Raw genomic sequence first — 24,764 nt, 5'->3', positions numbered from 1 at the left:
TTGACTTGATGCTATACTCTGATTAAAAAGTGTTCCTTTAATTTTTTTGAGCAGTGTGTGTATGTGTATATATATATATATATATATATATATATATATATATATATATATATAAAATATATATATATATATATAAAATATATAAAATATATAAAGTGACGTGTCAGTCTTACACTCCAAAACACAAGGCTGAGTCTCAGTACTTTAGCAAAACCAGCTTTATTCAGCTTGAAACAGGAACAGCATGGTTATTTATTGAAACGGGCTCTACTACTGTCCTAAACACAGACACAGTAACCAGGCAGGGTCATGGCCAGGTTAGTGGCCAAGTAATACTGTTCCCCTACATTTATAATGTTCCTTACGGCAGGCATTTATAGCGCGACTGTGATCTTTTCGGATTTGCTTTTACGGTGAACAGCTACATTGATGGGAGCCAGCGGTTGCCCTGGCTGTCTTCCACAGATGCGGCAATGGTGTTTGCGGGATGCTCTTCGGCGTTTTGTCCCATTGGGGGGAGTCCCAAAAGATTTTAGATATCTGTCTGTCTATATATATATATATATATATATATATATATATATATATATATATATATATATATATATATATATATATATATATATATATATATTGTGACGGGCAGCTGGGGGCTATGCCCAGCCGGGATGTCTAGAAGGACCAAGACAGGGACTGTGCCACTCCTGGACCACGAACAGGCAGCCGCCCTTCCTTGTATGGGGGCCCGTGGCCACCGCCAGGGGGCGCTTGGATAATTGTGGAGCCCTGGACGTCAGCACTTCCACCACACCCAGAGGTGCTGGCAGAAGGAATACCGGGGACACCCGGAGTGCTTCCGGGTGCTCATGCGGCACTTCCGCCACACCAGGAAGTGCCACAGGAAGGGGGCACTCGGATAATTTTGAAGCCCAGGGCACTCTGTGTTGTGCGGGACGATTTGAGACTGTAAATAGTGTAAATAAACGTCTGTGTTTGAACCTTCTGTGTTTTCCTGTCTGTAATAATAATATAATTATTTTGTGGTATCTCTTTGCCAGTAATATAGTATGATTACACTATGATGTGCAGTTTGCATCTCTCTGTCTGCATGGATTCCCTCCATGTGCTCTGGTTTCCTCCCACATTCCAAAGACACACAGTTTAGGAGGATTGGTGATGCTAAAGTGGCTGTGTGGTGTGTGTGAGTGTGTTCCACTACTGGCGCCCTGTGCTGGAGATTGACCCTGCCATGTGCCCTGTGCTTGGATAGCCCCTAGCCCCCTGCAACACTGCTCAGAATAAGCAGGCTTAGAAAATGGCATGGTTACATTATACCAATCTGCTTTAAAATCGCCTTGTATATAATTAAAGCCAAAGCAAAGATGAGTATGACCTTAGAGTATGACATGTTGGCATCTGTTTCACAAGTTTATCCACCCACCCCATATTAACTGCAACATTCTGTGTTAGAGTTCATTAACAAATGTGTCCTTCCATCTTTAAAAAAGAGCATTATTACTTGTATTCTTGTAATACTTGTAATACAAGTATTCTTGTATTACTTGTAGGGTTCCATGAGAACCCTAACTACAAAGAGGACTATTTCATTTATGTTAGGTAGAATGCCCAGAGGGGACTGGGTGGTCTCGTGGCCTGGAACCCCTACAGATTTTATTTTTTTCTCCAGCCGTCTGGAGTTTTTTTTTGTTTTTTCTGTCCACCCTGGCCATCGGACCTTACTCCTTTCTATTTTAATTTTGTATTTTGTCTTTTATTTTTCTTTTCTTCGTTATGTAAATGTGCTATATAAATAAATGTTGTTGTTGTATTCTAAGACTTCTTTTCCTTGCGGATGCACTTTTTTTTTCAAGAAAAGTTAAAAGAAGCCAACCATTGTGAAGTTTTCTGTAAACAAAAAATGAATTAAAAGAAACACAATTCAGAACCATTAGGTTGAATTGGATTTGTGTATATCCCCCACTGTTTTTTGTCATTCCAGCTTTGAAGCTGTGTGGCAGCAATTCTCACCACTGTTTTATCATGCTGTCTAGTTACAATGCCTGCTACTGTTACTGTATAATGTCCTTTAACTGGATATTTATTTTTTTATCATTGACTAGTCAGTATTAGACAGTCAACATGTTAAAATGAAGTATTTGTTTTGCCAAATTAATATATTGAGTTAGTGCACTTTGATTTTGCTTTCACCTATATGTGAATTTTAAATCATCCAAAATGGCACCTCTTTGTTTGAGATGTGCTCACTCCATTTTTAACAATAACTCCTGCACTGAATCTCTACCCAGGTGAGACAGCTTGTTCCCCAGAGAGATCAGGCACTAATAGAAGAGCATGCCAGGCAACAAAACAATGAACGACTCCGGAAACAGTTTGCTAGCCTAGCAAATGTTGTTGGGCCCTGGATCCAAACCAAGATGGAAGTGAGTTATGAGCATTTATTTATTTATTTATTTATGTATGTATGTATGTATGTATGTATGTATGTATGTATGTATGTATTTATTCATTTTTTACTTAGCCTGGTCCAAATAGTGTATATATATGTGTGTGTGTGTGTGTGTGTCTTTGTAAATGACTTCATGCTGTATTGATTATGCTAGGACACACATTCGTGTACTCCAGTTGAAGCTAGGTAATTTATCTCTTTAAATCTTTCTGTTTTTACTTAGGAAATTGGACGCATTTCTATTGAAATGCACGGCACCCTAGAAGACCAGCTTAACCACCTTCGCCAATACGAGAAGAGCATTGTCAATTACAAGCCAAAGATTGACCAGCTTGAAGGAGATCACCAGCTTATCCAAGAGGCACTTATTTTTGACAACAAGCACACCAACTACACTATGGAGGTAGTGTGTCTTAAATCATATTGTGCAGTTTTTCTGAGGTATTTTATTATACATTCAAACCTTAGGTAAATAATTAAAAGAAAATGTAATCTATATATTTTTATTAGTGGTTCTTATTAAAGCCAGTGATTGATTTAATAACATAAAGAATTTTACACTGAATCATCTAAAAAAGGTTTGATAGCAACCTATTTACTTATTTCCTTAACACACTTAAATAATTATTAAAAAAAAAAAAACTGCCTATTCAGCTTTTCCTTTCCTCTTTTAAATTAATCATTATTTGACATACAGTATACTTACCCAATCATGAATTTAATATTGATTTATTTGCCTCTTAGGGTGTCTGTTGTTCTCATAATGTGATATCATTAGCATGCATAATTAAATCCTCTGACCCATTTTATTATGAACAGAGCTGCTTTTCTGGACTTGACCTTCAGCATTGGCTCCATTGTTTTGTTTTATTTCCTAAAGCTACACATTTTTAAGTTTCAGCTTTAAAGCCAATTGTTCTTCTTTCATAGTACACCATGAATATCAGAAAGCAGAGTCATTAGAGGCTGTGTTAATTTCACTTGGGATTAATTGAATAACATTCTGTATAGTGTACTTTACAAATGTGTTCTTCTGTAAAAGAGAACTTTAAATAGATTTATTAAATTGCTGATGACAAGTATTTTCACACAGAATCACTCTGCCAAATGATGTATGGTACTGTGCTACTTACGCCACCATTATGCTCATTCTACTAGTTAATTCTTTTGGTAAAATCTCAAATTAATAAGAATGGATTTGTTGAAATTTTAGATCTAGGAGCCAATGATTACATCAACATCTGCATTATCATTGACAGTGTATTTATAATTTAGAAAAAGCGCTAAATATGCTTTGACTTTTGAGTTTGAGAAAACCTAAATGAAGCTAACTTGAGGCCGCTGTCCCATTTTTAAAAAATGGCACATTTTGTGTGCAGCATGGAAACTGTTCTGTTCATTGCACACATCTTCAATATGTAACATATATAATACAGTAGCTTGTAAATGTTCTGCTAAACACACAGCTGTGTAAAAAATGTGGCACTTCTTTAACATGTATGTGCTCTTACTTATGTTATCCTTCTCTCAAAACAGTTTGTAGAATGAACACCAATATCAACTTAAGCTCCCTAATGTAGCTTTTCACCACACCAGTGTGCTTTTTAAATAGTCTGTTTACAGTATTTGCTAAAAACGAGTTTTCACTTCAAGCTGAAGGCCAAAAAATTGTAGAAGCAGGTCTTTTGTCTCTCGTATATCTGTACATACTGTGCATTTTAATCTAGTAATTCAAAGTCTAGATGAAAAGACTCGGGTGTTTATATAAATAATGAAAAGTATGCCAGAACAGTGCCTATTTCCCATAATATCTGTTGTCTTAAAAAAAAAAAATAGTATTTTGAGTATATGAATGTGAAAATTAATGTATCTACAACAACAACATCCATATTACTAACCGAGAATGGTAAAGCGGGAGGCACGGACGCAGGTACACAGCGATGGGACCAAGAGGCGTAGTGCGCAGGCGCCTACAGCGCGCGTCTCATAAACCGCAAGCGAAGTCTGATCCACCGCGAACAAAGGAGTCACAGCTCAAAAACGAAAGAGCTCAACTAACGTAAATAAGACATGAAGCAACAACACGCCCATAGCTAACGACTAACGACACAGCCACACAGAAAAGAGGATTCTGCACTGCACCCCAGAGTCAAACGGAAGACACTACAGAGTCCGCAAAGGTCCACAAAGAGAGTACAAAAGGCGCAGGCGCCTACAACGCGCTTCTGAACTAAACGTTCACACTACACAGCATGGTCCGGATAATAAGAATAAACGAACTCTCCGTATTAAACGTTCGGCATCCTCACACGTCCAAACCATATAGCATATGTGAATCACATTACAGTGATGCATTATTAACAGTACAACCACAGAAAACGCTCCGTATTAACAGTAAGTGCAATTATCCATATTACTAACGGTAGACAACGGATATCTAATGGAGTCACGGTCACGGCTCCAAAACGATCCAGCTCAACTAACGGAGCTACAAAAACGAGCACGCATGGATAAAAACAATAAACGTGGGCGTCTACAACGCGCGTCTGAAACCGCGGAAGCAAAACTGTCTCAGCTCCAAAACCAAACCGCTCGACTAACGGAGCTACACAGATGAGCCCGCATGGACAAATACAATGAACATAGACGCCTACAACGCGCATCTGAAACTGCGGAAGCAAAGCAGGCACGGGTTCAAAACGAAACACCACAACTGACGGAGATACAAGAACAAGCCTGCCTGGATAGATTCAATGAATGCAGGCGCCTACAACACGTGTCTGAAATGCCACACACAAAGCAGGCACAGCTCCAAAACGAGAGAGCTTGACTGACGGGGCTACAAAAACGAGCCCACCTGGATAAAATCAATGAACGCAGGCGCCTACAACGCACTTCTCAAACAACGCAACCAAAGGAGTCACGGCTCCAAAACGAAACATCTCAACTAACGGACATACAGAAACGAGCCCGCCTGAATACAATTAATGAACGCAGGCGCCTACAACGCGCCTCTCAAACAGCAGAGGCAACAGATAAATGGCAATGAAAGGAACAACAAACAGCTGCTAAACAATTCCGCCAATTAGCTGACAATGCATTCTGTAATGAGTCCACTATTAATGAACATTCATTAGGATTAATGAATATCATTTGCTGTCATTGTCATTCACTTAACTTCCCTGAAGAAACAACTGGCAATACAACTAATGAGTTTACACGTTGTTGTCAAAAGGGTCAGGTTAGACTGTCTCCTTTAGATGAATATCCTGAATATCTACGGAAGCTTCTAACTAACAATGTACCCGAAAGTAAAAACTTTATGGACTGCATTAGATCCTACAATAGTTCATTTGCTTTTGTATCTACCGGGGTAAATATCACGCCACCAGCTGGCAATGGCCCATACTGCTTTCGCGTATGTGGACAAATATTACATCGGATTGGAACAGTGCACCCTGAACCACATCACGAACGCAAATATGCACAAATATACGTCTTAGATCCAGATGACGCAATCTATCAACGAATAAACCTTCCTGAAAACAAGCAATGCACGGAGCTGATAATGAGAAGCGTTCATCTGACATTAAAGTTACAGTTATAGATACTCCATACCAAGGAAAACTCATTCAAGGACAACACACCATCTTAACTACAAATGTTGTGTATAAAGAAATATTCCAGTAAATCTTTCTAATGTGCCATGCTATGGGTTCTTTACGTCCTTTATTCGTCATCTACACCTTTACACTCCAATATATCTCATACATACATCAATGTATTTCGGATTACCCAACACCAGGGGTTGGCGAGCGAAGCCCCCTAGTTTATTTATATAGCACATTTTCATACAAATAATGTAACTCATAGTGCATTACATGATCAAGAAAGAGAAAAAAGACAAAATAAATAATTAAAATTAGGGAACACTAATTAAAATAGAATAAAAGTAAGGTCTGATGGCCAGGGAGGACAGAAAAAAAAAAAAAAAAACCCAGACAGCTGGAGAAAAAAAAATCTGCAGGGGTTCTGCGGCCACAAGACCGCCCAACTCCCTTTAGGCATTCTACCTAACATAAATGACCTCAATCAGTCCTCATGGTATTCAGGGTTCACATGGAAGAACTTGATGATTTATGGTCATGTGGACTTCTGACCTTTTAATCCATCAATGTAGAGACATCACGGTGCTTTGATTGGGTGGTCAGAAAACCGGAAAAATGAACAGCAGACAAAGTAGGGGTTAGTACGGATTTCGGAGCCACCATGAATGATAATGATAATTAATTGAATATACAGAGCATCAGGATTAAACTAAAATGAAGCTATGAGAAAGCCATGTTAAAGTAATGTGTTTTCAGCAGTGTTTTAAAGTGCTCTACTGTATTAGCCTGGTGAATTCCTATTGGCAAGCTATTCCAGATTTTAGGTGCATAACAGCAGATTTTTAGCATTTGGAATTCTAAGTAGACACTCGTTTGAAGATCTAAGTTTTCGATTTGGAGTGTAAGGTGTAAGACATTCCAAAATATAACATGGAGCAGATTATTTAAGGCTTTGTAAATCATAAGCAGTATTTTAAAGTCAATTCTAAATGACACAGGTAACCAATGTAGTGACATCAAAACTGGAGAAATGTGCTCAGATTTTCTTTTCCTAGTTAAGATTCTAGCAGCTGCATTCTGCACTGGTTGCAATCGATTGATGTCTTTTTTGGGTGATCCTAAGAGAGTGCGTTACAGTAATCTAGCCGACTGAAAACAAAAGTGTGAACTAATTTCTCAGCATCTTGCAATGTTATAAGAGGTCTAACTTTTGCTATATTTCTTAGGTGAAAAAATGCTGTCCTAGTAATCTGATTAATATGTGATTTAAAATTCAGGTCAGAGTCAACAATTACTCCTAAATTCTTTACCTCTGTCTTGACTTTTAATCCTAATGGATCAAGTTTATTTCTAATAACCTCATTATATCCATTTTTGCCAATCACTAAAATTTCTGTTTCCTCTTTATTTAGTTTGAGAAAATTACTAGTCGTCCATTCAGAAACACAAGTAAGACATTGTATCAGTGAATCAAGATAGTTAGGGTCATCAGTTGCTATTGATAAATATAGTTGTGTGTCATCAGTAGAGCTGTGGTAGCTCACGTTATGCTCCGAGATAATCTGACCTAACGGAAGCATGTAAATCGAAAAGAGCAGCGGACCCATGATGGAGCATTACAGCTACTATCGATTTAGAGCATAGAATTATAGCATTATTAACATATTAGGACAATCAGATTGTAATTGATGGAATAACCGAAATAATTCAAATCTTCTTTACTTGTTGTTCATCTGTTTTCTAAATTGTTTGCAATGTTGACAGGCCAGGTACCTTTCCACTAAATAACTGTACTCTCTTTCTGGTATTGACACTTATTTATTATTACAAAATGACTTTATCCTTGAATATTTAGTCCCTATCTGTTAAGTTTTGTCCTTTTTATTAACATCACCCTCTTCATTCCTCTACAGCACATTCGAGTAGGCTGGGAGCAGCTGCTCACCACAATTGCAAGGACCATCAATGAAATTGAAAACCAAATCCTGACACGTGATGCCAAAGGCATCAGCCAGGACCAGATGAATGAATTCCGAGCTTCCTTTAACCACTTCGACAGGGTAAGTGCATGAGCTGACACACACTAAGAATAATTTAATATAAAAAAAAGGAAATACATAAATAATAAGGAACATAAAAAGCTGTTAAAGTTTGGTTATATCACTTTATAGCAACTCATCTTCAAGTCAATGGTCCATCAAGATCTTATTTTGTTTTAAGGTGATGCTTGGAAAATTATTGTCTCTTCATTGTTGTTACTTGAAAATGTAACAACCTGCTTTGAATGCATTTATACCAATGTCAAAGGTCATTGTTGCCTAGAAGATGATTAAAAACATGCAAACCTGCTTCATATAACCTAAAACAGCAGTATTTTGTTAGTTAATTTGGTGTATATTGCTTGATTAGGATTCATATTACGGAATTCTTTGTTTTATGCTTCTGGAATAAACTGCACCAGAATAGCTCCCTGCAGTTATTTAGCAAGATGGTTTTACTTGGTTGTTATTTATTCAATAAAAATAAGCCAACACAAAGAAGTCATATGTGAAAATGAAACATTATTATTAATAGAAATGATTGAAGGTATTGTTTTACGTATGGCTTAATTACATCTATCAGTGTCTTAATAATAGCATTCCAAAGGGGCTGAGGTCTGGAGGTTTACTTGCCCATTCCAGAACCTTAATTGTTCTCTTTCTTTAGCTGTAGTTCCATTCTGAACTACATGATGTGCATAGGAGCAGTGTTCTAGCCTGAATCTGTCCAGAAACTGGATCATTACTCATACTGGATATGTGTTGTGCATAACATCCAAGAAACTAAACTTCTGTTATTTCAATAGGACACTATTTCAGATCAGCCTTAACTGTGATGCCATTGTCTTTTTGGAGAGTAGAGTTTTTTCTTGCCATGAAAGTGACTTATTTAGCATTAGATCTTTTTGTGATGGTAGAGTAATGAAATGTAACATTTACCCTGTGGACAGAGGCCAAATAGATCCAAGGAAGTAGCTTTTGTTTTTTGTGGCTTCTCTAAAAATCATTTGCTTGAGTCACTGGATGAATTTGCTTCCCACTTATGGGGAAACTGTAAACTGTTTTAACTTTTCTTCATATGTAAACAATTGTTCTCTGTATGTTAATATACCACAGCAGAGTAATGGGCTGCATCAGTTCACTGCTTCTCTGAGACCTTTGCAGGTGTATCTAGTCCAGTACTTAGTGTTACCACATGCGTCAATACCCCTGAATAAATTGCAAAAAGTACTTCATTTAATGTTGAAGTGGCAGCCCTTCCTGATGACTAACTAATAAATTCCACTAGTTTAAATGACCTATGTGGAAGCACTAAGAGCGCACTTAATTTTTCACACATCACTTCTGTATGTTGGCTTTTTTTAATTAAAAAATAATAAAGTAAAGACAAAGGATTGAGAGTGTGTATACTTTGTTTTAATTAAACAGGTACCTTATCATTCACCATGATGCTGTCAGTAGATGAATCATTGTAGATTATTAACATTATTTATAATGCAAATTAAGGTTTTATATATATAAAATAAATAAAATATGACCACTTTTTGGGTCGTACTAAGATTCATACATATGCTTATGTATATGTATGTATGGTGCTTTAAGAAGTATTTATTAGCTACACCATAGGTCTGTAGGTTTGGTGTAAAGGCTGAACAGCAGAATAATTTAGTTAGGTCAGCTACTGAAAAATTTGTTTCAGAAAATCAAAATGTTAGTATAGTATGTGTGCATTCTCCCTCCCCTATATTCTGCTAACCAGTGTTACTAAAACCACTGCTTCATGTAAATGGCAAGCCTTGGGCTTCTGTGTTAAGTGTATTTTATAGAGTGTTCGTTGACTGCAGGTTTGTTACCAGCTAATAAAGTTAATTTACTAGTTAATTACAACATGATGATTTATTTTGTTCTGAAACGGAAATTAATTTAACCATGCCCAAGGATTTTGTCTGCATTAACTTAGGCGGCCAGTCTAAAAGCCTCACCATGTCATATGAGTAATGTGATGTGCCAGGTCTAACAGTTGTGCACTTTGTTTTGTTGTCTCTGACCCTTGTGCATGCCCCCCCCCCCCCCCCTTCCTGTGTGCATGATGCACCTCCCTCACATGACTGTTTCGTCTGCATGCCTGCCGATTCTGATGGCACGCCTTCCCTGCACTGGCACGCTGTTGCCCGCCCTCGCCACTACCACCGACTGGCCAGGATCACTCTGGAAAGCTGGGTCCTGAAGAGTTCAAAGCCTGTCTCATCAGCCTGGGTTTCGATATTGCCAACGATGCACAGGTATTTCAATTTTTTTTTTCACAATCCAGATTAAACTCTTTGTTTTTTTCCCCTTCTTTTGTTCACCTCCTATGCTGTTTTTTTCTTGATGTGGTTTTATTGTCCAATGTGTTATTTTCCCTCTTGAATCCTGTGTTCATTATTCCCTTTTCATTGTCAATCATAACTTATTTAATTTCTGTACATCTTTTTGGCCTTCTCATTGGTTTCCATCTGTTTCCTTCTCAAATTCCCACCTCTCTCCTCTTCTCCTGCCTCCCCACCCATATTTTGGGTGTGTATGTGTTGCTTCCATTGTTTCTGTTTCTTTTACCCCTTTTCAACTTCTTAGAAAAGAACAGGTATCATGGATGCCGAGGATTTCCGTGCCTGCCTCATCTCCATGGGTTATAATCTGGTAAAGTCTCATAAGATTTTTATTTTTTTTTATTTTTTTTTATTTTTCTATTCATTTGCGGGTGTTATAAGTGGGCAGTGAGTTCACGTTAGTCAAATGTCTACTAAAACTCGAGATCATGTAGCATCTGCAGTTCAGTTCTAGGTTGAGTGCGTTTCTTAAAGTTAAAAAGCATCTCAATATCACTAACTTGAAATTGATGTGCATACATTGAAAAATTATAATTAATAATAAAGTTAAAGTAGAGATGAAAGAATATTTGTTCTGTTCCACAGTAATAAATGCAGATCTTCCAGTGAACTAATATGAAGTTACTTCAAAAACAAATGATATAAGGGTAGGGGATAACACTGACTTAATCCTTAATAAAAGTGTCTCAAATCCCAAAATCCTGTGACTTGGGAAATATTTTTATTTAAATACCCAGTAATTTTTTAAAGAAGCAATGGCAGGAAAACACAAAAAAGTGATTTTTGTGTTAACATAACTTCCAGAACCTTAAAACATGTTAACAGTATTGTAAATTTGGTGGTAGAAAGTACACTTTAAACATATTACCTGGTGATTCTACGTTTCTCTCGGGGGTGACCCTTGTTTTTCCAGGAATTCATCACTTTGATAAGCATCAGGGGTAGCAAACTCAGAACCTGGAGGGCTGCAGTGGCCTATGGGTTTTGTTCAGGCTCCATACTTCATTGGTATCCAGTTGCTGCTAGTACTTGAAATGGGTTATTTTGTGTTCATATTAATTGACTTAGTTTTTAAGAATCAGAATCCTTGACCGATTCTACTTTACTTAATGAGCATCGACACAATAATGAGATGCAAAGCAGGCCAGTGGATGACTAGAGAACTCTGGGGTCTCAATCCTTATTTTCATTCCATCTAGTTTCTTAATTAGAAGTCAATTCTTACTGCTTCTAATTTGTAATTTATTTAGATAGAGCCTAGTAATGCACTATTTCTGCCACATCAGATATTTCCAGATTGTTGGGTTCCGAATGCCCCCTCCAAATGTCAATTGAACCTTAGCAGATTGATATTTCTCAGACCTTCACCTTTTTCTTTTTATCTATTTTAAGGAAACAGATATTGAATAAGAGACACACTTTTGGAGATAATCACAAATAAGCTGGTTATCTGTTAGCTTGCTTTGCATCTTGTTATTGCTTGACTCCTGTTTACAGAAAAAAAGGTTTTGAATCTTAAAAAGCAATTCTGTTAAAACAAATAAGGCAAAAGAACTCTATGCCAATAACAGCAACAACTGGTGAGTAATTAAGATACCGGCTGGAATTTAAACCTGCACCCACTGCAGCTCAACAGGATCTGATCTTGACATCCTCAAGTTGCATAAAATAGATGTTCCAAACTGGAGAAAAATGGAGTGTATTAGAATTGATTTGTTTATTTTACAAAAGTATATCAGAAGCATATTAAGTTGAATATTAGTCTCCTAAAAAAAGCTTTTAGGATAGACATGCAGTTTTTGTTAGTCACACTAGTGTCACTTTAAAAATTATTTTGGGAAAGAATAAGTCTGGCCACAGTAAATAACTTTTCATGTGTACTGTGTAAAAACTACAGAAATATAGAAAATAAATTAAGATTTTGTGATCAAAATTTCACATTCTTGACTATTTGGGCTTTCTTACAGATTTTATATCCTCTCCGACAGCTATTTTGTTAGTGTTATTACTTGCGTGAGCTATCCTGATGTTTCCTGTCCATGGATTGGTCTGCTGTGTATGCTCAATTTTATCCTTGTTTGGTCATAAAAATCTCTTGCTGACAAAGTCATGTATTTATCATTCGCCTTGTAATTACTATTAAGAAAATCTCTTGCTCATATACATGCTTGTATATCAAACCAGCAATAAAGTCTTGAATCCCTGTTTTAATTGTTGCTTGTAATGTTGCCAAGGCACCCATGGAGTGTGCATTGATGATGGTGCCTAAAACACAACTTTATGGACTTCCTCCCTTACGTGTTTGTTAGCAACTACAGCCCTGACATGACACTGTCCTGCTTCTGGAGTTAGTCCTGTCCGTTCGGGAAATACTGGGCCCCATTGTGTGGAATATTTGTCACGTTATGCAATAGAAAATAACGTTGAGTCCAAGCTGGAAAGAAAAACAGATTGTCTCCACTCTTTTGCATGATCCCAACACCACCGCACATAAGATCAGCCCACATAATGTTGATTTTTTTCTGAAATGTATCAAAATACAAGGGAAGCATATATAGCAAAGGGAAAGTGTGCTTAGCAAGTAAGCCTCACTTAAATCGAGATGCCTTGCTTATCTGAGCCTGTTTTGTTTCCACCAAAGAGAATTCGGGTAATTTGAACTTTGTAACTGAGGCAGCTAAGCGGGGCCAGGCTAAAAGTGATGCTTAGAGCAATGGGGATTGATACCTTATGAAAGTCCTATTCATGAGAAACAAAATTGTGAAGGACCACAAAAAACGATATTTTTCGCCCCTGCTTTTCTAAGGTTTAAGGTAATTTATTTGTAGTGCTTCTTTATGCAAGGTATTATGGTAGTTCAGCCAGTGTGTGTCTTTTTTTTTTTTTTTTTGCAAGTTTACAGGGAAATATTATAGCCATGTGGGGCTTTAGCTACCCAAATATTAACTGAGATACCCTTGCAAATAGCAGAGCACAAGAGCAGGAGTTTTTTGACGTAATCGGTGACTGTTTTTTAACACAGGATATTAAAGCACCTGTGCAAGGTAAAGCCTGTCTAGATTTTGTATTTTGTAATGATCAAGATAGAATTGAGGTTGTAGAGGCGATTGAACCATTAGGGTCAAGTGACCATAATATAATACAGTACTGAGTGTTTTGGAAAAGTGTGGATGCAAAGACTAAAACTGTGACTTTTTAACTTTGATAGGGCAAATTTTGAGCAGATGTGGTGATGTCTAAGGAAAATAGACTTTCGATATGTTGTTAAGTGTGGAGGCTGTTGAAGCAGTGGAACAGGTTTAAAAACAAATTTTACTTATAATGTAACACAGGTACATAACGTAAATTTGGAATCGGTAGGATAAAAAATGTAGTGGGTTAATAAAGAATTAAAAAAAGAAGCTGCAAAGGAAAAAAACTGACAAATAAGGCATATAAGACTAATAACTCCATTCTGAATCGCAGAGCATATGAGAGCATGACGACAACCATTAAGAAGAATATCAGGGAGGCTAAAAGACAGTTGGAGGGAAATATAGCAGGTAAGGCGAGAGACGACCCGAAGAGTTTCTTTCAGTGTTTTAGCAGTAAAAGAACAGTCAAAGAGGAGGTGAAGTGCATCAGGGACAGTAAAGGGGAATTAAAAAAATGTATTAAAATTTGAATTAAAAAATGCAAAGAAATAGCAGATGACCTAAAATCACATTTTCCTGAGTCTTGACATGCGAGTAAGTGGATAACCTCCCTCTGGTAACAGGGACTACTAAGGAGATACTGAACATTACTACTCAGAATAATTAGGCTGAAATCAAACAAATCTCCAGGACCAGATAATATTTACCCTCAAGTTCTAGAGGAGGTTAGCAAGTACATATATAAACCCTTGACACATATTTTTAGGAAGTCACTGCGCACTTGAGAGATTCCGAAGGACTGGAAAATGGCAAATATCATCCCATTATATAAAAAGGGTGACTGGGCAGATCCAAGCAAGTATAGGCCAGTAAGCTTAACATGCATCACAGGAAAATTAATGGAAGGAATTATTAAGGATAAGATTGAGCAACACCTGGCAAGGACAGGAGTTATTCTGAACAGTCAGCATGGGTTCAGAAGAGAGAGGTCGTGTTTTACTATTTCATTTATGTTAGGTAGAATGCCCAAAGGGGACTGGGCGGTCTCGTGGCCTGGAACCCCTACAGATTTTATTTTTTTCTCCAGCCTTCTGGAGTTTTTTTTTGTTTTTTCTGTCCACTCTGGCCATCGGACCTTACTCCTTCTTATGTTAACTAAGGTTGTCTTATTTTAATTTCTTATTTGTCTTTTATTCTTCTTTTCTTCATTATGTAAAGCACTTTGAGCTACTTTTTGTATGAAAATGTGCTATATAAATAAATGTTGTTGTTGTTGTTGTACTAACATGGTGGAATTCTATGAGGAGGCAACAAAAGGATACAATCAAAGTGGAGCATATGATATTATTTATCTTGACTTTCAGAAAGCATTTGATGAGGTGCCACATGAGAGGTTGGGCATCAAACTAAAAGAAGTGGGAGTTCAGGGTGATGTTTTTAGATGGGTGCAGAATTGGCTCAGACACAGAAAGCAGAGGGTGATGGTGCGAGGAACCTCTTTAGAACTGGCCAATGTTAAGAGTGGTGTTCCACAGGGGTCAGTGCTAGGGCCGCTGCTATTTTTAATATATATAAATGATTTAGATAGGAATATAAGTAACAAGCTGGTTAAGTTTGCGGATGATACCAAGATAGGTGGATTAGCAGATAATTTGTTATTTTAAAATGAGTTCATCAAGAACACGGGGACACAGTTGGAAACTTGTTAAGGGTAAATTTCACACAAACATTAGGAAGTTTTTCTTTACACAAAGAACCACAGACACTTGGAATAAGCTACCAAGTAGTGTGGTAGACAGTAAGACTTTAGGGACTTTCAAAACTCGACTTGATGTTTTTTTTTGGAAGAAATAAGTGGATAGGACTGGCGAGCTTTGTTGGACTGAATGGCCTGTTCTCGTCTAGAGTGTTCTAAAGCCCTTCGTACCCATTCTGCTCAGTTTGGATGGGTGCACATGTAAAGGAAAAGCTTTAGTAGTTCTTAATTAATTTAATAATGGATCTCCAATGGGTTTGTTTGTTTCCTTTTGTTTGCGCTAATGCGATCTTAACTATTATTTTTTTGAGACTTTCAAATTTCAGGACTTTCATTATCTCTAACCTGCTTTTCATGTGTATCGCGTCAACATTTTTGAACCTCTTTACGGCGTTCTACTTTGTCATCTACTCTTTGTCTTTTATTTCTGGCTCCAGGCGTGGTTATATCTCTTGGCACAAAGTCTCATCTCGCGGGACATGAAAGTATCTCTCTAAAAAAGTCTTGTCTCATCCCAGGCTAAAGAGTCTTGTCTCGTCCCAGGATTTTTTAATATAACAGAGAGAAATATTTGTTAAATCTGTTTTTTTGATTATTGTGTATTATGTGCAGATTTCTGATTTAATAATGTATTCCAAAATTGATTAAATTACTCTCTTATATAACAAGATGTGAAAAAATGAAGCAGTTTGAATGCTTCCTGAATGCATTGTAAATGCTGCTTTTATTATTGCAACCTTTCAATATTCTAATCTAACCAAATATTATGGACAAATGCTGGCTATTTTTAAACCGCTAAAACATGGCATTTTAATAGATAGATAGATATGTTTTTAATCCCCAAGGGGAAATTCGCCTTTTTTTTTTTTTTTTTATATATATAAGATAGTAGTAAAAAGTGTCCAGGAAACGAGTCCACGTAAAAGAAAGTTGTAGGAGTGATCAGAGAGATAGAGAAAAAGGTAGAAAGATAAAGAAGATAAAGTCCTATACGGAGCTGCTGGAAAGGCTGCCACTCACTTTGGCGCCTAACTGTGATTAGTTCATTATTATTATTTCATTTGTAAACAAAAAACATTTTAAACCATTCTTGGATAAACTCCTTCTGTTGATAGATTTTTAGAAGTTTATATTTAATAAGCAAAATTACCACACAGAAAGATGGCATGCTGGTGCAGTGACTAGTACTGCTCACAGTTGTATGTAGATTACTGGATTCAGTGGTGCTGTGTGGAGTCAGCACCTTCTCCCTGTGTCCATGTGTTAACACTAGAATTACCAGAGTCTACGAAAAAACTTGTAGATCCGGCCCACCTTAAAACCGTTCTCACCTCTCCGCCAGCGTCTTTTGTCTTATAAATGTGCTGATTAAGACAAGCAGCAAGCAGCCGGCTATTCCATCCCCCACCGTCGCAGAACGTTCACTAAGTTTTCCCAGCTCATACCTTGTTTGATTATCTGGGAGTCCTATTATCTATAGGACTTGTAAAAGTTAACGTTTTTTTTTTTTTTTTTTTTTTTTTTTTTTTATAGCTTTTATTCTCTCTAAATCACGATCACAATACATACTACCACCCCCCCACCTAGGGATCTGATGCTGTTATTTTTCATTTAAAACAGAATAACTGGAGATGTGAGTGGTGTTTTGAGACAATGGAACTGGACATTCTCTCATCTGCCTTCTTCATATCTAACCGTCACTAGATTTTTTTTTATTCAGTTTTATTGAGTGTTCCTGTTCATGCTGAATTAGTGTGCACCTTATGGTGTATGATGTCAAAAAAAAAAAAACACAGAGGTAGGTATATATGATATTTGGAATTACTCGTTTTATGACCTGTATAGTACATTTCGGAAAACTTTGTGGCACGGATGCAACATTATTCATATTCATTCGCCTAACATCTTGAGGTTTGTAATCGGTGACCACATGTTTTTTTTTCCCCGATCTTGCCAGCCCCTACATGTTGCTGTTTCTTTTGTATTCCAGGACATGCAGAGGATAGAATAGTACAGAGCAGTAACTTCAACGCTATATGCAATCATCAGATTCAAATGTTAACTGTTCACACACGCAAGGATCGTCTTTCCTACATTTACAACGTGTGTAACTGTTACAATGTACACGCTTCTCTCTATGCTGTGGTTTCCATTACACACCTGAAAGAAAGAGACAATATATGTGACAACATCGTCACACTAATGCAATATTATTTGAAAACGAACAGCGTCAGATCGGGTGTGGATTTATGCTGGCGCTATTACTGAAAGAAAAAAAAGATCATCATGTGCGTTGATACTGCAGCACTGAATAAGCTCATGCACTCTAACATCCCCTCCTGATCTGACTCTAACAGCGCAAGTACAGATGCAAACCAAGTGTGATTAAGAGTCCCTGGTTCGATCCCCACTCACTCCTATATTTGCCATTTTCAGTAGTAAGCTGCTCTTTTTGTTAATATTATACAGTACACACATACACTTGGTTTGCGCCTGTACTTGCGCGGTTACTTAGAGTCAGATCTTGTTAGAGTGCGTGAGCTTATTCAGTACAGCAGGATCAACGCACATGTTGATCTTTTTTTTCTTTCAGTACATGTGCCTTCCCTGTTTGTTTATATATCTAGTGACTTTTCTGCCTGTCTGTCTCTCTATTACGCAGTGCTCTGTTTGTCTGTGTGTTATGGATCTTAAAAATAACAGTTATAAGGACACTTGTTCATGTTAATTGCAGTCTCAATTGTTAAAAAAAATATTTTAAAAGGAGCATCCCACATGAAAATATAACTATCTCATTAACTGACAGTGCATATCAATTTATAAATTTTATGTCCGTTTGAGGTTAAAAGGAGAAAAAAAAGGGACAGCAAGCCTGCTGCGCTCTGAGACAGCAAATCTTACCGCTAAGCCGCGGAAGCTGTTGTATTGTTCTTGAACCTTTTGTAAAAGTGTTTATTTGATGTTTGGACTTCATGCTTCACACATTCTATAGTTTATGCCTACATTTTTAACGTTTATTACTAAAATATGAAAACGTTTCTGTTTTAACAATGTGTTTACACAGATTACTGTAGAAACGGAACACACATGATATGCGTGTTCCAAATAAAGATCTATTATTTCCACTCTAAAACTCCACTTCACTCCCAGATAATCAATCAAGGCATGAGCTGGGAGATGCTCGTGCATGTTCTAAGTCAGTGGGGGGATGGAATAGCCGGCTGCTTGCAGCTTGTTTTTATCGGCACATTTAGAAGACAAAGGACGCTGGCAGAGAGGTGCGAATGGTTTTAAGGTGGGCCGGATCTACAAGTTTTTTCGTAGACACTGGTAATTCTAGTGTTAAATGGGTGAAATCAAAGGCCAACTTCTGATCTAGCTAAAGTGTACTTTTTTTGTAATGCCTATCTATAGTTAAGTATATAATTCTACAAGGGCATCATTTGTACATGCAAGTCTGTATTAAGGAAATAAGGTCTATGTACTGAAAATGAAGGTCAAAATGTAACGTGCGTCTTTAATTGGAGTATTCTACTCTCCCTGAATGAGTAATACCCAATTAGAGAGCACCATCACGGTCCATAGTATTTAGGTATAAGACGGCAATGTCTCAAGCCAGTCTGTCATTCAAAAATTAACTTGTCAACTGGGCTCTTTCAGGGAGAAGCCGAATTTGCTCGCATCATGAGCATTGTGGATCCTAATCGGATGGGCATGGTCACCTTCCAGGCCTTCATTGACTTCATGTCACGAGAGACTGCGGACACAGATACAGCTGATCAAGTCATGGCTTCCTTCAAAGTGTTAGCAGGAGACAAGGTATTCATTATACACCAAAATGTCAGTGTTGCCACATGTATTTCATGGGTGAAGTCAAAATAACATTGGAATAGATAACCAAAAAAAAGCAGGATCTGTTCCAGAAAATGGCAGCCAGCGGAAAAAGAATATACAGTTAAGTCCATAAATATTTGGACAGAGACAGCTTTTTTCTAATTTTGGTTCTGTACATTACCACAATGAATTTTAAATGAAACAACTCAGATGCAGTTGAAGTGCAGACTTTCAGCTTTAATTCAGTGGGGTAAACAAAACGATTGCATAAAAATGTGAGGCAACTAAAGCATTTTTTTAACACAATCCCTAAATTTCAGGGGCTCAAAAGTAATTGGACAATTGACTCAAAGGCTATTTCATGGGCAGGTGTGGGCAAGTCCGTCGTTATATCATTATCAATTAAGCAGATAAAAGGCCTGGAGTTGATTTGAGGTGTGGTGCTTGCATGTGGAAGATTTTGCTGTGAACAGACAACATGCGGTCAAAGGAGCTCTCCAAGCCATCCTTAAGCTGCGAAAACAGAAAAAACCCATCCGAGAAATTGCTACAATATTACGAGTGGCAAAATCTACAGTTTGGTACATCCTGAGAAAGAAAGCAAGCACTGGTGAGTTCAGCAACGCAAAAAGACCTGGACGTCCACGGAAGACAACAGTGGTGGATGATCGCAGAATCATTTCTATGGTGAAGAGAAACCCCTTCACAACAGCCGACCAAGTGAACAACACTGTCCAGGGGGTAGGCGTATCGATATCCATGTCTACCATAAAGAGAAGACTGCATGAAAGTAAATACAGAGGGTGCAGTGCAAGGTGCAAGCCACTCATAAGCCTCAAGAATAGAAAGACTAGATTGGACTTTGCTAAAGAACATCTAAAAAAGCCAGCGCAGTTCTGGTAAAACATTCTTTGGACAGATGAAACCAAGATCAACCTCTACCAGAATGATGGCAAGAAAAAAGTATGGAGAAGGCGTGGAACAGCTCATTATCCAAAGCATACCACATCATCTGTAAAACACGGTGGAGGCAGTGTGATGGCTTGGGCGTGCATGGCTGCCAGTGGCACTGGGACACTAGTGTTTATTGATGATGTGACACAGGACAAAAGCAGCCGAATGAATTCTGAGGTGTTCAGAGACATACTGTCTGCTCAAATCCAGCTAAATGCAATCAAATTGATTGGGTGGCGTTTCATGATACAGATGGACAATGACCCAAAGCATATAGCCAAAGCAACCCAGGAGTTTATTAAAGCAAAGAAGTGGAAAATTCTTGAATGGCCAAGTCAGTCACCTGATCTTAACCCAATTGAGCATGCATTTCACTTGTTGAAGACTAAACTTCAGACAGAAAGGCCCACAAACAAACAGCAACTGAAAGCTGCTGCAGTAAAGGACTGGCAGAGCATTAAAAAGGAGGAAAATCAGCATCTGCTGATGTCCATGAGGTCAAGACTTCAGGCTGTCATTGCCAGCAAAGGGTTTTCAACCAAGTATTAGAAATGAACATTTTATTTCCACTTATTTAATTTGTCCAATTACTTTTGAGCCCCTGAAATGAAGGGATTGTGTTAAAAAAAATGCTTTAGTTGCCTCACATTTGTATGCAATCGTTTTGTTCACCCCACTGCATTAAAGCTGAAAGTCTGCACTTCAACTGAATCTGAGTTGTTTCATTTAAAATTCATTGTGGTAATGTACAGAACCAAAATTAGAAAAAAGTTGTCTCTGTCCAAATATTTATGGACCTAACTGTATTGGTCACCACCAGCAGAAAAGGAACATTTCCTATTCATATGTCTATTTTGTATGCTGTTGTAATTGCTAACAATATTTATTTGTAGTAAATTGGATTTCCAGTCTCAGAATCTCATTACTTAAACTTTGCAAGCCCAGTAAGATTCAAGTAGGTGTGTGTAGACTCCCGTGTCATTTGATAAACAGAGTCTCGCAGAAGACAAGGGGGATAATGAAGAGAGACGCAACATGCAAATCTGGGAGATAATCAATAACGCTGGAAGAGTGAATACAGCTTCAGAGATAGTGCTGTGGCTAGTTTCAGAGATACTAATTTAGGAGGCTGTTTACCAAAACCATAACAGCTGAAATTTGATTCTTCTGAAAGTATGACTATGGATCTTTATTTGTAAAATAAATGCATCCATTATGTGTATGTATATGTGTATGTATATATGGGCTGTGCAGTATACCTGTACTGAAGTAGTAAGAAAGAACCCCATTTTTAAAAAGCTGTACCACATTTTGGTATTTTTGGTTTAGTAAGTAAATGTTAGTTTTCTACTCTAAGACAATATCCCCAAAGATGTGTGGTGGACTTGTATATAATCAAGACTTCATGGAGAATACCCCCGCCTTTATTACTTCAATACGTTCAAGACTTCAATTAAGACATCGATGTACCCTGGCATGCTCCAAGAGTGAAGTGGCATGATGCCGCAACACACAAGGGAGACTGGAGTAAGACTAGGCGTTTTGGTGTTATCCGTTAATTTTTTTCAGAAGTGTTTTGGTTCCATTAACAATCCAACGTGCGTGTGTGTGTGTCAATATCATATACAGATAAAGAGATACAGTCATATGAAAAAGTTTGTAAACCCCTCTCAGCCTGCATAATAATTTACTTCCAACAAAAAAGATAAAAGTGGTATGTCTTTCATTTCCTAGGAACATCTGAGTACTGGGGTGTTTTCTGAACAAAGATTTTTAGTGAAGCAGTATTTAGTTTTATAAAATTAAATCAAATGTGAAAAACTGGCTGTACAAAAATGTGGGTCCCCTAGTAATTTTGCTGATTTGAATGCATGTAACTGCTCAATACCGATTACTTGCAACACCAAATTGGTTGGATTAGCTCATTAAGCCTTGAACTTCATAGACAGGTGTGTCCAATCATGAGAAAAGGTATTTAAGGAGGCCAATTGCAAGTTGTGCTTCCCTTTGACTCTCCTCTGAAGTGTGACAGCATGGGATCCTCAAAGCAACTCTCAAAAGATCTGACAACAAAGATTGTTCAGTACCATGGTTTAGGGGAAGGCTACAAAAAGCTATCTCTGAGGTTTAAACTGTCAGTTTCAACTGTAAGGAATGTAATCAGGAAATGGAAGGCCACAGGCACAGTTGATGTTAAACCCAGGTCTGGCAGGCCAAGAAAAATACAGGAGCGGCATATGCACAGGATTGTGAGAATGGTTACAGACAACCCATAGATCACCTCCAAAGACCTGCAAGAACATCTTGCTGCAGATGGTGTATCTGTACATCGTTCTACAATTCAGTGCAATTTGCGCAAAGAACATCTGTATGGCAGGGAGATGAGAAAGAAGAACTTTCTGCACTCACGCCACAAACAGAGTCGCTTGTTGTATGCAAATGCTCATTTAGACAAGCCAGATTCATTTTGGAACAAAGTGCTTTGGATTGATGAGACAAAAATTAAGTTATTTGGTCATAACAAATAGTGCTTTGCATGCCGGAAGAAGAACACTGCATTCCAAGAAAAACACCTGCTACCTACTGTCAAATTTGGTGGAGGTTCCATCATGCTGTGTGGCTAGTTGAGGGACTGGGGCCCTTGTTAAAGTCGTTGGATGAATTCAACCCAATATCATCATCAAATTCTTCAGGATAGATAGATAATGTTCAAGCATTAGTCATAAAGCTGAAGTTACGCAGGGGTTGGATATTCCAACAAGACAATGACCCAAAACAGTTCGAAATCTACAAAGGCATTCATGCAGAGGGAGAAGTACAATGTTCTGTAATGGCCGTCACAGTCCCCTGACTTGAATATCATCGAAAATCTATGGGATGATTTGAAGCAGGCTATCCATGGTTGGCAGCCATCAAATTTAACTAAACTGGAGAGATTTTGTATGGAAGAATGGTCAAAAATACCTCCATCCAGAATCCAGACACTCATCAAAGGTTATAGGAGGACAGCGTCTAGAGGCTGTTATTTTCACAAAAGGAGGCTCAACTAAGTATTGATGTAATATCTCTGTTGGGGTGCCCAAATTTATGCACCTGTCTAAGTTTGTTATGATGCATAGTGCATATTTTCTGTTAATCCAATAAACTTAATGTCACTGCTGAAATCCTGCTGTTCCCCTAAGGCATGTCATATATTAAAAGGAAGTTGCTACTTTGAAAGCTCAGCCAATGATAAACAAAAATCCAAAAAATGAAGAGGGGTTCCCAAATTTTTTCATATGACTGTATATATATCTCATATACAGATATAGATATTGATTACAATTGGCTCCAACAGACCCCTGTGACTCTGTAGTGAGGATATATAGCAGGTTGGATAATGGATGGATGGATGGATTTTGATTACATTTTTTATATGTAGGGATGTATAAAATACCATGCTTTTTTAGATGGTGTTGAACACAAAAAGTACTACATCAAAAAGAAAATTCAATGAACCCAGTTAGTTTGTCTTCATAATTGTCAATACCACATTGAGTGATTTATTTAATTTTTTTTTCCAGAACTACATCTTGGCTGAAGAACTAAGGCGTGAGCTGCCACCTGACCAGGCTGAATACTGCATTGCCCGCATGGCACCTTATTCTGGGCCCGACGCTGTGCCTGGGGCCCTTGACTATATGTCTTTTTCTACTGCGCTATATGGTGAAAGTGACCTTTAAACTTATGGGGTGGCAGATAGATAAAATAACAAAACATGCAAGCCGGCACATAAATTTGTATGCAGCCAGCTTTGCCTTCCCAGCCTCACTCTGCTGTGCCCTCCGCTCTGCATTGTCAGTTTCCATGCTACGGGTTATCCACGCCGGACTCCCAGCCAGCCTATTCTCTGTCTACAGAGGGAATGTTCTTTGTTGTTTGTTTTTTTTGGTTTTCTTCATAAAAAATAAAAAAATAACATATTTTATTATACAAAACAAAAGGTATTTTTCTTCACCTGATTTAAACAAAAAATAAAGAAAAAAATTGCACCAAATGTTTTACTCATTTTTTTCTGTTAACTTTTTTTTTCCATTGATGACTTTTATGTATCTCCCTCATAGAGAGAGAGTTTTGTTCATATTTTAAAATAAGTACTCATTTCAGGCTTATCTATTTTCTTAATTTTATTTTATAGTCACTACAATATACTGTACACTTCATTTTATTTTGTACAATTCATAGAAAAATCAAAATACCAAGCTGTTTATTGATTGTTAGCATGAGGCCCCTTGTCACATGTTAACAGGGGTACACCTGAGCATCAAAAGCAGCATCCTTCGGCTTTTCTGTTTTCACTGCTTCACAGCACTTATTTGCTTTTGTTTTCTTTCTTCAGAAGTCCTAGTACACAACGAATGTCTTGGGAGTAGTTCTGGAGCACAGCTTCTGGGGTGTGTTGCTTCTTTATTTTTTCATGAGTGTTTTCTAGGACTGACTTGAGTTTGATGTTGGTAACTTAGCACATGTCCTTTTGCATCCATTCTGTGAAAGTACCCACAAACTGTTTTATTTATTGTATTTTGAAGGGGATTGAGAGTTCTGTATAGCTTCTCTTGTTCAC

The 24,764-nt window shown here is 37.7% G+C and overlaps 1 protein-coding gene across 4 annotated transcripts in view; it reads left to right on the top strand.

Moving 5' to 3' along the window:
* Positions 1-24,197, top strand: part of actn1 (actinin, alpha 1) — a 225,307-nt gene extending 201,110 nt beyond the window's left edge. For 2 of the 4 annotated variants that reach the window (XM_051920067.1, XM_028822115.2), the window contains exons 16-21: positions 2,307-2,441; positions 2,691-2,870; positions 7,989-8,135; positions 10,316-10,396; positions 19,034-19,192; positions 23,725-24,197. In XM_051920067.1, coding sequence (XP_051776027.1) covers positions 2,307-2,441; positions 2,691-2,870; positions 7,989-8,135; positions 10,316-10,396; positions 19,034-19,192; positions 23,725-23,883 — 861 coding nt within the window. In that variant the 3' untranslated portion in view covers positions 23,884-24,197. Of the gene's footprint in view, positions 1-2,306; positions 2,442-2,690; positions 2,871-7,988; positions 8,136-10,315; positions 10,397-10,727; positions 10,794-19,033; positions 19,193-23,724 lie in introns of all 4 variants that reach the window. The other 2 variants (XM_028822117.2, XM_028822116.2) reach the window with 2 other exon arrangements.
* The last annotated feature ends 567 nt before the right edge of the window (positions 24,198-24,764 follow it).

This window comes from Erpetoichthys calabaricus, chromosome 16, assembly GCF_900747795.2.
Source record: "Erpetoichthys calabaricus chromosome 16, fErpCal1.3, whole genome shotgun sequence".
Lineage (NCBI taxonomy): Eukaryota > Metazoa > Chordata > Cladistia > Polypteriformes > Polypteridae > Erpetoichthys > Erpetoichthys calabaricus.
This window is presented reverse-complemented; position numbering and strand designations above follow the sequence as displayed.